This window comes from Paramormyrops kingsleyae, chromosome 1 (genome assembly GCF_048594095.1).
Source record: "Paramormyrops kingsleyae isolate MSU_618 chromosome 1, PKINGS_0.4, whole genome shotgun sequence".
NCBI lineage: Eukaryota > Metazoa > Chordata > Actinopteri > Osteoglossiformes > Mormyridae > Paramormyrops > Paramormyrops kingsleyae.
The window spans coordinates 905,233-917,280 of NC_132797.1; the positions used below are offsets into that span (position 1 = coordinate 905,233).

The 12,048-nt window shown below is 47.3% G+C and overlaps 1 protein-coding gene across 2 annotated transcripts in view; it reads left to right on the top strand.

The window, feature by feature from the left end:
- The first annotated feature begins 7,747 nt into the window (after positions 1–7,747).
- The window catches only part of LOC111854600 (dedicator of cytokinesis protein 4-like), a 99,704-nt gene continuing 95,403 nt past the window's right edge, over positions 7,748–12,048 (top strand). For both annotated transcript variants that reach the window (XM_072711728.1, XM_072711730.1), the window contains exon 1: positions 7,748–7,913. In XM_072711728.1, coding sequence (XP_072567829.1) covers positions 7,877–7,913 — 37 coding nt within the window. In that variant the 5' untranslated portion in view covers positions 7,748–7,876. The remainder of the gene's footprint in view (positions 7,914–12,048) is intronic.

Below are 12,048 nucleotides of genomic sequence, written 5' to 3' on the forward strand. Positions count from 1 at the left end.
GTAAGTGTTACATGATGATATTTTCTTGCTTGTTTTGTTGATAATCTATCTTTTGTTGTTAAAATAAACCTACCACTGAAATTATAGACTTCTCATTTATTTATTAATTAATGGGTCAACTTAAGAATTCAGCAGGGGCTCAAATAATTATTTCCCTCACTGTATGTCTGACAGCATATGGCAGCACATTGCGGACTGATTGGCCAAAGGGGCTGAAGAGGGAGAAGGTGACGGCACTAACAGCCCCGGCAGACAGAGCCAGCTGACCCAGAGGAAGTACGAAGGTATCACACACACAGAAAGGTCTTCATACTATGCAGTGTTAATGAAAGTTAAACTGGTTTGTTTGCCAGTGAGGTGGTCTTTAAAATGTCTCATATTTCAAATGGCACTTCAAGGTTGTTTAGAGGCTGACTGTTGGTCAGCATCATCACCAGTTTAACTAGCTGCTTGACAAGCTACACTCTGCCTCACTGTAAACACTGCCCTTCTCACTCACCTCGCCCAGAGGGTGACATCAGCCTTGCACAGTCACTTTCCAATTAAATAAGCTGTAGTTCAGTGATAATATCTCTATAACTGTAATCTGTGTTTATATATTCTCTATTTTTTTATTCTGCTTCATTCCCATGGCTGCAGGTTTGCCTGAAAGGGTATCGCAATACTAAATACTGTCTCTCAAGGCCATGAAAACAGTTAAATTCGCTGTCGAATTTAGCATCCTGCTGTCAGTTTAAGATCTTGGAGAAGGATAAAGGGGCTGAAAAGGGGGTGATGGAGGATTTGAGGGAGGTGAGCAAAGGGAAAGGAGGATAAAGAGAGAAGCGGAGCCAAGCGGACAGCTGGGGTTGGGGTCGGCACACACCTTCATTATCACCATATGTGTGCAGCACAAATAGGAGCATGATGTGGGTGACAGGTGACAGGTGACAGGTGCTGTGATGTGTCTTCGGCATCCCATCACAGGCTGGCGTCTTTCCCAGCTGCTGTTTAATCTCTGTATTTACTCATCCTCTTCTCCTTTGTTCTGCTCCCTTAGCGCCCAAGGCTCTGGTGAGAAAACACCTTGAATAACGAAGAACAAAAATGTGCTTCTCTAATGTTGCTGTCTGAATGCCGTCTGTGTTCTTCATGGAACCAAACGTTGAAATTAATTCTTCACAGAACCAAACGTTGAAATTAAAGGCAAGGCGTCCAGCAGCTGAACTGTGATCCCTTAGATACACACACATCTACTTAGAGGTCTGTTACTTCTATGCCTGACTAAACCTGCCTGGCTGAGGGGCTCATCAGTAACCGATAACCGTTCTGCTTAATGTGGGCAGAAATGAGGACTAGAGATCTGTCATTTCTTTGCCGCTCCTTAGGTAAATTACACAACAGGGGTGATCCGCTAAATGAAAAATCCAATATCTGTGAGGGAATGAGTGACAGCTTGAGGGCTTTCTGAGAAGTAGTGCATGTCACAGGCGGTGTGTGACTGTCACGGGCGGTGTGTGACTGTCACGGGCGGTGTGTGACTGTCACGGGCGGTGTGTGTCTGTCACAGGCAGTGTCTGAGTGTCACGGTGGGGTGGGGCTAGTGGCATTTTAGGCCCTATCAGTGCCAAGCTCCAACACGACAGCCAAGCGGTCCTGGTCAAAGGCCTTGCTGCGGCCACAGCTTTACCGCTGTTGCAGTGTGAAGGTTCACCACCCAGTTTCACTTTTTGTCAGGCAGTGTGGTGCCTACGTGCTTCTCATCCTGGGCAGCAGTAATGAAGCTTGGTGGGGGCATGGGGGTGGCGTCGCCGGTGGTTTGCTAATTCAGTGCCACTTCAGAAGATGGTGCTCTAGGCAGCCGCCTGTATCACATCACGGGGTGACGGGCACTGCAGCCAAGGGGTGTGTGGCGATGCTCCAGCTGGGGTGGGTGCAGGCTGCAGGGCTGGGGGGCTGGGGGGCAGGTCCTGGACGGTGGAACGGTAACGCCAACGCTGCACCTTTCACCTTAACCGCTCTACCTAAAGCTGAAAATAACCGAAAGGAGCGGCTGAGCCGCGGTCGTTACGTACGGGCGCGTGCTGCTCACCGGCGTGTCATTTTCCCAGAATAACCGCTCCACCCGCCACTTAGCCCGCTCAGACAGTGGCGTGCGCCCTCAAGGTGGACGAGTAAAAATACAGCCCGGCACTTTCCAGGGAGCGCGGATAACCGGCAATTAAATAAATGCTTCTGAGCGGCTCCTTCTCCCCACATTTTCCGTGATTAAAAAATCAGCTTGTTTGGTTTCATGTTTCCTCCTCGTCGGGGTGTCAGTGGTTCCCCCACATTTGTTGATGTGAAAACACCCTTAAAAAACATGTTTCTGGGAGAAAGAGAGACTTGCTAAAACAGACGGTATTTTGACAGTCAGTTTTTCTTCATATTAGAACGAAATATGGGCATGCTATTTTTAACGTGCATTTGAAACACTTTCTGTGCCAGCAAGGCTGGGGTTTTCAGAATGCCCGCCCCCCCCCCCCCCCCCCAAAAAAAAAAGTGAGTTGAGAGTGAGGCCTCCATTCATGATTAAAGCTTTAAAACTCTCAGAGTCGGGTGATAACTGTATCTCTACACAGCAGCAAATTACTTAAACTGCCTAAAGAATTGTCACACACTGCAGGAATGTAGATTCATTCGAGCAGATTTGGGTTTAAGCCTGAGGAAGGGCGTTGTCAAGATAGCTACACTGTATCATGGAGGCTAGCTGCCCAACAAGGTCCACCAGTTCAAGGTCCACCAGAATATGCTGTTTCCAAGTGGATGGAAAGACCAGGGCTCCCCTGTGCTAAAAGGAGCCCGGGTGGTGTGTGGTTTCTGGGTTAGCACTGGAATGGAACGGGAAGGTTGCTGCTTCAAATCCTATGGCCAGTAACACTGTTGGACCCTTTAGCCAGTAACCCAAATTGCCGCTGGGACACTATTTGACGCTGCTTTCTGATTCTCACTTGTGTGTCACTTAGGATGAAATCACCTCCCAAATGTGACGTCTCTCTATGTCACGGATGTCCTATTTGCCTGACATGAACATTGCTTTGGGCTAAATGAACACAAATGTAATGTTACTGTAGATGGTGGCACATTCGGAGGAACACCTCTTTGCTGTTAGAATGTCCACGGCGCTGAGTGCGTGTGAGATACACGCTGTGGGCTAATCCCACCATGTCATGGGGGGTGTGAGACCCGGCGGCAGGCTGGGGCCGGCTGGGGCATGTCACTGCAGTCAGGTGACACCCTGTTCAGCTTACTGCCACCGAAACCAGACGGATTCACTATGCTCACGGATATTGCTGTGGAAGAACTAGGTCTCCAAGAAGGAAAACTGATCGGGGGCACCGGAAGGATGGAAAAGGAGAAATTTTAATTGGCCCCGTTGGGGTACAAGCGGGTATGAGGGTCATGGAAACATACAGGATGAGCTGATCTGATCTGCTCTCAAGTCAAAAATGAACAAACCGTAAAGCCCCCAGAACTGCATGTGTGCCCCCAGGACGCCCTCTGGCTAAGCTGCTAATGTTACACCTTTGAAGGCCGATCAGGTGAACAAAGGGACTCGTCCTGCATCCACGCCCCTGAAACGTCTCACATATACACAGCCCATGTTTCTCTTAAATCCAGACTGACAAAAAACAGCACAGGCTTCCTTCCAGAACCCCTCAAACCGGAGGGGGCAGACAGCTTTGAGGGCCGCACACTGCGTGTGGATTCCCATCACCCCCCCCCCCCCCCCCATCTGTGTAGCAGTAACATGAACCCGCAATCCCTCCGCGCCCCTCTCAGTAACATGAAGCCGCTATTCCTTGGGGGCGAAGCTCAAGGGGAAGTCAGCTCTTGCCATTTCACAACTGAGGTCCACTGAGAGCTTTTATTCTGCCGATTTGCATGCCGGCTTCGAGACCTTCTTTAAATTCATACGGCTGGATGTTTTCACTTTGCAGCGTTTCAGGTTTAGCACTCAAGTGCTTCCACTTGGCCCCAAAGGGGACTCGGACCAGCAACCGTTAGATGACAATCACAGCCTTAGCCACAGCACCACCTGCTGCCCCAGTTCACACCATTCAGGCCTTAACAAACATGAGCTTTTTATGAAGCTAAGCAGGACAGCCGGGGACTGAATCCTATGCCTTCCGGACTCAGCAAAGGTGGGAGCTTGGTGGCGTGGAACCCAATGGCACCCCCACTGTTCCCACAGAAAGACAGCATCTCCCTGTCTGTCCTCAGGATTCACTTAGTGGAGGAGAGTCAGAAAATGTCCACCCACAGTGCAGCTGGATGAGGCAGGTGAAGGCAGAGGCATTTAGAGGCAGAAATTCTCTCCTTTGTAGCTGTTTACTTTCTGCTCACATAGGATGCCTCAGCCAAAGGGACCCAGGACCGCGGATGTCACAGCACACTGACTTGAGCGCTGCACCCCAGCAGGAACTTCCTCACCTAGAAGGTTGTCAGCTTTCGAAGAGCCTGAAGAATTTCATTTGCAAATGCAATCCCACAATGCTGAAGGTACTGCCCCCCAACACCCCCACTGAGTGTGAACTCCACAGCATGGGCTAATAAGTACGTGGACACTCATGTACACAAACACACACACGCACATGTCGGGTAAACATATCCTTATGGGGACTGCTCATTAATTTCTATGGGAAAAATGCTAACGCTGACTATGACAACCTTAGCCCTACCCTGCACTAACCATAACCATAATCAAGCAAAATACAAGAGTTTCTGCATTTTTAGATTTTTCATTGCAGTCACAGATTTTTATTAAACTGAATTTTCCCTTATGGGGACCAGGAAACTGGTCCCTATAAAAGAAAAAAATGTGTATTCATCACATTGTGGGGACATTGTGTCCCCATAAGGTAAGGTATATCCGCTTGCACACACACACACACACACTTGACCACAGAAGACACAGAAGAAACAGACATTTTAGACTTGCTTTCCTTTCACATTTGAACTGTGGGGGCCACAGCCAATGGGAGCTGTGACAGTCTCACACCAGGTGCCTTTCACAGGAAAACCACATAAGCCGCGGACCTGTCAGCCAATCAGAGCGGATATAAAGAGGACCCCCTAATCTGCTCTGCTCAGCTGGACGTCTATACCACATTACCGACTCATCTACTTTAGCACACAATGGCACTAAACAGTGCATGATGTAAATCTCATGACATGCAGCTATGCAGGTACCACAAGCAAACACAATCTCCATTACACCCTGCTCAGATTTTTTTTTTTTTGGGGGGGGGGGAGTCACAGATTAAGGGACTGAAACTTATGAATCACACCTGCCAACGTACAAAATAACGGCGCCTCTGAAACATGCCAACACCCTTTCCTGTCCCCTGCCTCTCCTCCTCACTGCTCTCACACGGATACAGTGTGGCATGTGAAGCAGACGCCGGCCGCCTCTGTCGGCCACTGTGGTTTGCTCTGGTTTTGAAATATCCCATGAGGTTCTGTGCTCTGAAACACCTATCTGGGCCTGTTCTGAGCAGAAGCCACTCCTATGTTTGGGGTAGTTATATGGCAGGTGAAACCTTGACTATAATGGCACTTTTCCACTGGCATACAGTAACCGACCCGTAACCGTCAAACGGTGAAGAGAGACTAGTTACAGCGCAGTTCCAGCTCGCAGAAAGGTCGGCTCGGTAAAGGCGTTGCCGGATTTGGAGAGCGACAGTGACGTTAAACTGAAGTGACACTTAGTTACTGTTCACACATCATGATTTACTATATGCAATTATTGTTTTTTTCTATGGTGTGCTAATTTCTGCTAGCACGTCTATGAGAATCGCTGTGTTATGTTAGCATCAAACCCTAGCGGAATTAGCATTTGCTTGTGCCAATTTGCTTTACAAATCCATTCTGTTCAGCTGTTCTATAGCACTTTTTTAAGATGGAGGATGGAAATTTTCAAGTTTGGGGTTATTGGGAAAGCATCAATGATTGTGATACTGCCAATAATGAATAATATATAGAATATACCCTTTTTCCATCAGATAATTTTCTGGACCTGGGTTATCTCTGTACATTTCAACCAATCAGATGGTGGTGATGCAACCAGCTCGGTTTGGTCATGCTTTTCGTCCTGCTAGTAAGCAGGACCCTGTCAGCGTGGGTCCGGCTCGGTTCCTGCTGGCAGTGGAAAAGCTCCAAACGGTCCGCATTCTCCCGCCTGCCTATTCGTCCACTGGGTGTTCATTTATTAATTCAGTTTTATAGGTTATTTTGCCAAAACCTGTAGGCAATGTATGTAATCACTCGTGTTTTGTTACTTACATTTATTTATTCAGAAGACACTTTAATCCAAAGCGGCGTACAAGTGAAACGGCAGAGTCGGACAGTCGCTGGGGTAACGGTGGTTATGGGCCCAGCAGTGACATCACTCCAACTACAGATTTGACCTCCAGATCACAGGAGTTTAGAGTTTAGTCTGTGCTGCAGAGCTGCACACTTGCAAAGTTTCACCAGAATATTATGGTATATTTTAAGTTGTGGACAAAGCAAATGAAATAAAAATAATTATGCTTCTTTTTAGGCTTACAATGTCATTGACCCCTTGTGCCAGGCAATCTAACCTTTCTAGTAAATGCTTGCCAAACAAAAGCAATTACAAATTTGCTAAAACTTAAAATGTCAACAGGTATTGTGCTGGGCTAATCACCAGCCCTGTGGTCAGTGCAGCAGTGCTGTTTTACGAAGTTTTCATTGGACTTCATATTGCACTCATCTAACTTTTAGCACTGCCTATAGTCTCCCTTACTTTGACTAATTGCATTTATTTCCACCACCTTCTCCTGGGGGGTGCTGCCTGGAGCCCTCAATCTATCAAGATGTCCAGCATACCCTGCAACATGTGACGTCGCCACGACCAATGACGACCGTGCATCCAGCTCGCCGTTCTGCCTGTGTCATCTTCCTTGTTTGACCCGCTCCCTGCCTTCTGGCTGCCTAGCGATTGGAGGGAGTAGTGGCACCGGCTTGTCATCTCCCCCCTGCTCCCCGTTTGTGTTTCAGATTTAACTGTATTTGACTCTCCCTGCCGGCCCCTGGAGGATGGGCTCCCGCTTTGAGTCTGGTCCCTCCCAAGGTTTCTTCCTTCTAGGGAGTTTTTCCTTGCCACTGTCGCCTATGGCTTACTCACTGGGGGCTTTGGGTGGGGATGCTGTAAAGTGCTTTGGGACAATGTAATGTTGTGATAATGCGCTATACAAAAATAAATTTGTTGTTTGTTGTTGTTTTCTATACAGTTTTCAAAACTCACTTTACAAATAGGCCTAATCCTATGTACAAATGTAACCAGGGGCGTTGCTAGAGATTTTAGGCCCCATGAAAGCATATCATATTAGCCCCCCCAGTCCAAACCAATCCAGTTATTTTCCTAATTTTTTAGGGCCCCTGTCACTCAGGGGCCCTTGGAATCGTCCTAGCTTTCCTCCCCCTTACGGCGCCCCTGAATGTAACCATAATATAAAATCTATTTAGTTTTTATTAAACTAATACCATAATAAGTAAACCAATGAGCAAAATACGGAAAGAAACCTATCAACTTAAGGATATGTTTTAATAATAGTCTACCGCAATGCCGGCATGCATAATAGTGCTTTAAAATTAGACACAGTTTAGACACGTCGACGGGACTCGTAGTCCATGTCAGTCACATGACTACATTTCCCAAAATGCAGCGCGACCCCCCAGTATATTTCGCTGTATTTCGCCCCGGCTCCTGCAATCAGAACAATAACTCCAGCAGATGAGAGGGACCCACTAGTTACAATGTAGCGGATCGCACGTAATTCCTGCGCTGTGCTGTTGCTTTTTTGCATTCATTTTTAATGTGAAAACCGTCATTATGTGGCTACCGTCTGAACACGAAAAATACGGCGTCGGTAAGTTAACGTGATGCCTCATCATGATTTGTTAACTGTGGATGAGGCATATTTGCAGATGAATGATGAACGACTTTCAGGAAAGAAGCTGTGATCATGTGCGTATTTACCACACATTTCTACAAAAATAGCTCGTACTTCTTGCTCAGGACGGATACTTATTAGTGATCTTGCGACATGTCAATCAATGAATATGCCGATGTACAGTTGCGCGACTGTATGCCTATATATGTTTTAAAATTTGAACGTATCAAATGGGGTTTCGCCAAGAGCTGGCAGGTATAGGTGTGTGCCTAGTGCCTGATTTTTATTTGGGTCTGGTGCACCGGTGCGCTTTGTTTGTGGATAGATAATCCAGCTGTACTGGCAGCTGCAAAGTGCATCTGATTGGAGTCAACACGTCCAGCTGTCAGCGGGGATACTCGATTGGGAAAGACCGATCGCTGAACGGGGGATTTCGGTTAAATCATTTATTTCCTTTAGATTTTCTTGCCATTTGCGCGCTTTTTGCACAGTGAGGACACGATTAATTTGGCAGGCTAGAATCCTCAGATTACAGCATATGTAGAATAGTGTACCTTATTTGCGGTACGTCAGTAATCCAAATACCGCTTGTGATGCGACGTGAAAAGTGAAAACTGCGATGTGCTGAGTACCAGGTGTTAACTTTACTTGGGGATTTACTGGGCTTGTCAGCCGCGCAAAGGTCCGCTTGCCTGTCCTTTAGCCGAACACTGAAGCACCGTGAGATGTTAAGGTGAAAGGGGAAGCTCCTGATATTTACATAATTTTCATACACATTTTAAATTTAAAACTATCAATAGACTTCCGTGTTTGTCTAATTTGGCAGCGCGGTTTTTGTCGTACGCCTTGGTGATTTCTTGGCTCCCATAACCTGCAGTCATTTGGGATGTCGGATGTAATGTCAGTTCGGCCTGCTGCAATGCTGCCCGCTATGCCCGCCCGATCTGTCCATATTCAACCCGGCATGTACCGCCTTCACCGTGAACCCAGCGCTCCGGATCTGCGTTAGGGTCTTATTCAGCTGATTACTCGGTATGGCACTATACCATTGTTTAATACCCTGTCCGCTGCTGCCTACACGTGTAGTTATTGTGCATTTTGTTAAAAGGCTCTTGGTCGCTATTTTCAAAAGATGCTCTTTATGCCGTCTGTTTACACTGTCATTCGTGCCTAATATGGCCATTATCTGTGTTACAATACGCTACGTCTAAGAGAGAGGTCTACGGGCTGGGACAGGCATTGTGCGTGACAGACATTTCCCTGCGGGGAGTTCGTCTTTGTGAGTCAGATTTCCTAAGTGCCGTGTTGAATGGAGTAAATTCAGCCAAAGGCGACACTATTAAACTACGCTGTGTCCACAAACAAGGCTGAGCGGAGCGTGTCGCCCTGCCGAAGGCAGCTGTGCGGCGGAAAGCACAATCCAAACGGCAACCACAGGTCATCAAGTATCGGCGGTAGCTGTGGGAGGGGCGGTCAGTTGTGCGGTTTAGGGTGCAGGGCTAATCTGTTGGACCCTTCAGGGTGGTGCGTCACCTGACTCTGTCCTGCTATGTAAACTCGGAGGCGTTTGTCAGATAACGGGACGCCGAGTGCACGAATAATCTGCTGAGTTAAAAAAAAATGAATGGAGAGATTGTAAGAGGAGTACAACTGAGGGAGTGTGGAGGAGTGGAGAATGACAAAGCTGCAGAGCGTGGAGGGTCTGAGGGGAGAGGGGACTGACGGAGCAGCCGTGCTGGAAGAGAGGCACCGCGGCCGGGGGGGATGGCGAATGGAGGCTATTGCTCGATGTAATCAGGGATTAGGCTCTGTAATCCAGGGTCAACGCAGCAGCAAAAGCCAGCAATACCCGACTTGAAACTTCAACTTGCAATCGATCAGTCAGACTATATTACTTCAGCACATTTTTAACAGTCAGGTTATGGAAAGAGCATTTGGCATCGGTATGGTGTTTTTCTTGAGGTAATTGAAAAAGCTGGAAAAATCAACCCAGGATGCCAGTGTTAAAGGTTATACTGGTGTGTGTATGTGTGTGTGTGTGTGTGTGGGGGGGGGAAGGGGGGGGGGTGAAAATGATATCTTACACCTAGAAGAAGAAGTGTAGGTGATTGAGGAGGAACTCCTGCAAAAAGGCTGTAAAAATTATTCAAATGACAAATACATTGGATATGTGAGTAGTTTAATTGTGTGGCAATCGATTAATTGTCCATAACATGTAAGTCTTTAAATCGGTTTAATTTCCTGGTTGTTTACTAAGGAAATATGGGCCGCGGTTACACAAATGTTACGAAAATCTTAAATTCCTTAGCTCCTATACATGTCGATATTAATTTAACGAGGCTGTTTTCGTTTTTGTGATTCGCCTTAAAAGTATGGAGAAAGTCTCGAGAAGGAAAGAATCCCCAGTTTGTTTTCGGTGGTGCTGTAATCTGCCGACGGGTCCTCAGCTTTCCGAAAATGTCGCGCATGTTCAAGGCGATTTAATTTACTGACTCGTGAATGAAATAGATACGATTTATTGTCAACAGACGTCTGACATTTGAGAAGGAGATATCGCATAATAAACCATAACTGAAAAGCAACTTAGTGACATTTTTATTGCAGTTCTATTGTGCTTGCGGATCTTCTCTACATTTACACTGGTTTCAGCCCATCGTTAATTAAATGTTGTACAGGCGCCTTTCGTTTTCTTTGGGGAAAATACCCATGAAATTAAACCTCTAGCTCTTAAACAGTTTAAAGTTGAGGATATTTTGAAGGTCATGAAAAAAACAGATAATTTTTTGTTATTTTGAAATTTTCACTCATTCTTTGTTCTTTTTTATGGCCTTACAAGGGAGATAAAAGCAGTATCCAGAATTCATGTTAAGTGAAAAATCATGGATATTTTGGAATTAGGTAGTAAAGTCAATTACAAATATGTACATATAACCAATGAGTAATCTTACTTGTGTGCAGGGCAGGACTGAACCTGTCACTTAAAGACAAGAAATGCTGATGACAGCGGGGGCTGCATTAACACTCATTACATCACATCCATTAGCAGCACAGGCTTCGCTAATGCGCTGGTAGCATGTCCCGCAACAGGCCGTCACCTCACTCATCACTATGGATTCCACAGTCACTTGACAATATGGTGGAGAAGCTCCAGAGCTTTGAGGCGAATATTGAAACATCCAGCTGTGTGATTGATTTAATGGGGACAAAAGCTTGGATGGTTGTAGCTGCTTATTGACGAATAGCGTTAATGTATTCCAAGCATGCTTGATAAAGACGACCTTACTGAGGGGACATGGGAATCATGAGTGGACACAGTGGCCCCCAGGTACCACTACTGAGTCAGGGGGACCTTCTGTCACTCCACCATGAAGCCTGTGTCAGCGCTGCTGAGTCAGTGGGACCTTCTGTCACTCCACCATGAAGCCTGTGTCAGTGCTGCTGAGTCAGGGGGACCTTCTGTCACTCCACCATGAAGCCTGTGTCAGTGCTGCTGTGTCAGGGGGACCTTCTGTCACTCCACCATGAAGCCTGTGTCAGCGCTGCTGTGTCAGGGGGACCTTCTGTCAATCGACTGTGAAACCTGTGTCAGCGCTGCTGAGTCAGGGGGACCTTCTGTCACTCCACCATGAAGCCTGTGTCAGCGCTGCTGAGTCAGGGGGACCTTCTGTCACTCCACCATGAAGCCTGTGTCAGCGCTGCTGAGTCATGGGGACCTTCTGTCAATCCACCGTGAAGCCTGTGTCAGCACTGCTGAGTCAGGGGGACCTTCTGTCAATCCACCGTGAAGCCTGTGTCAGCGCTGCTGTGTCAGGGGGACCTTCTGTCAATCGACTGTGAAACCTGTGTCAGCGCTGCTGAGTCATGGGGACCTTCTGTCAATCCACCGTGAAGCCTGTGTCAGCGCTGCTGAGTCAGGGGGACCTTCTGTCACTCCACCATGAAGCCTGTGTCAGCACTGCTGAGTCAGGGAGACCTTCTGTCACTCCACCATGAAGCCTGTGTCAGCGCTGCTGAGTCAGGGGGACCTTCTGTCAATCCACCGTGAAGCCTGTGTCAGCGCTGCTGTGTCAGGGGGACCTTCTGTCAATCGACTGTGAAACCTGTGTCAGCG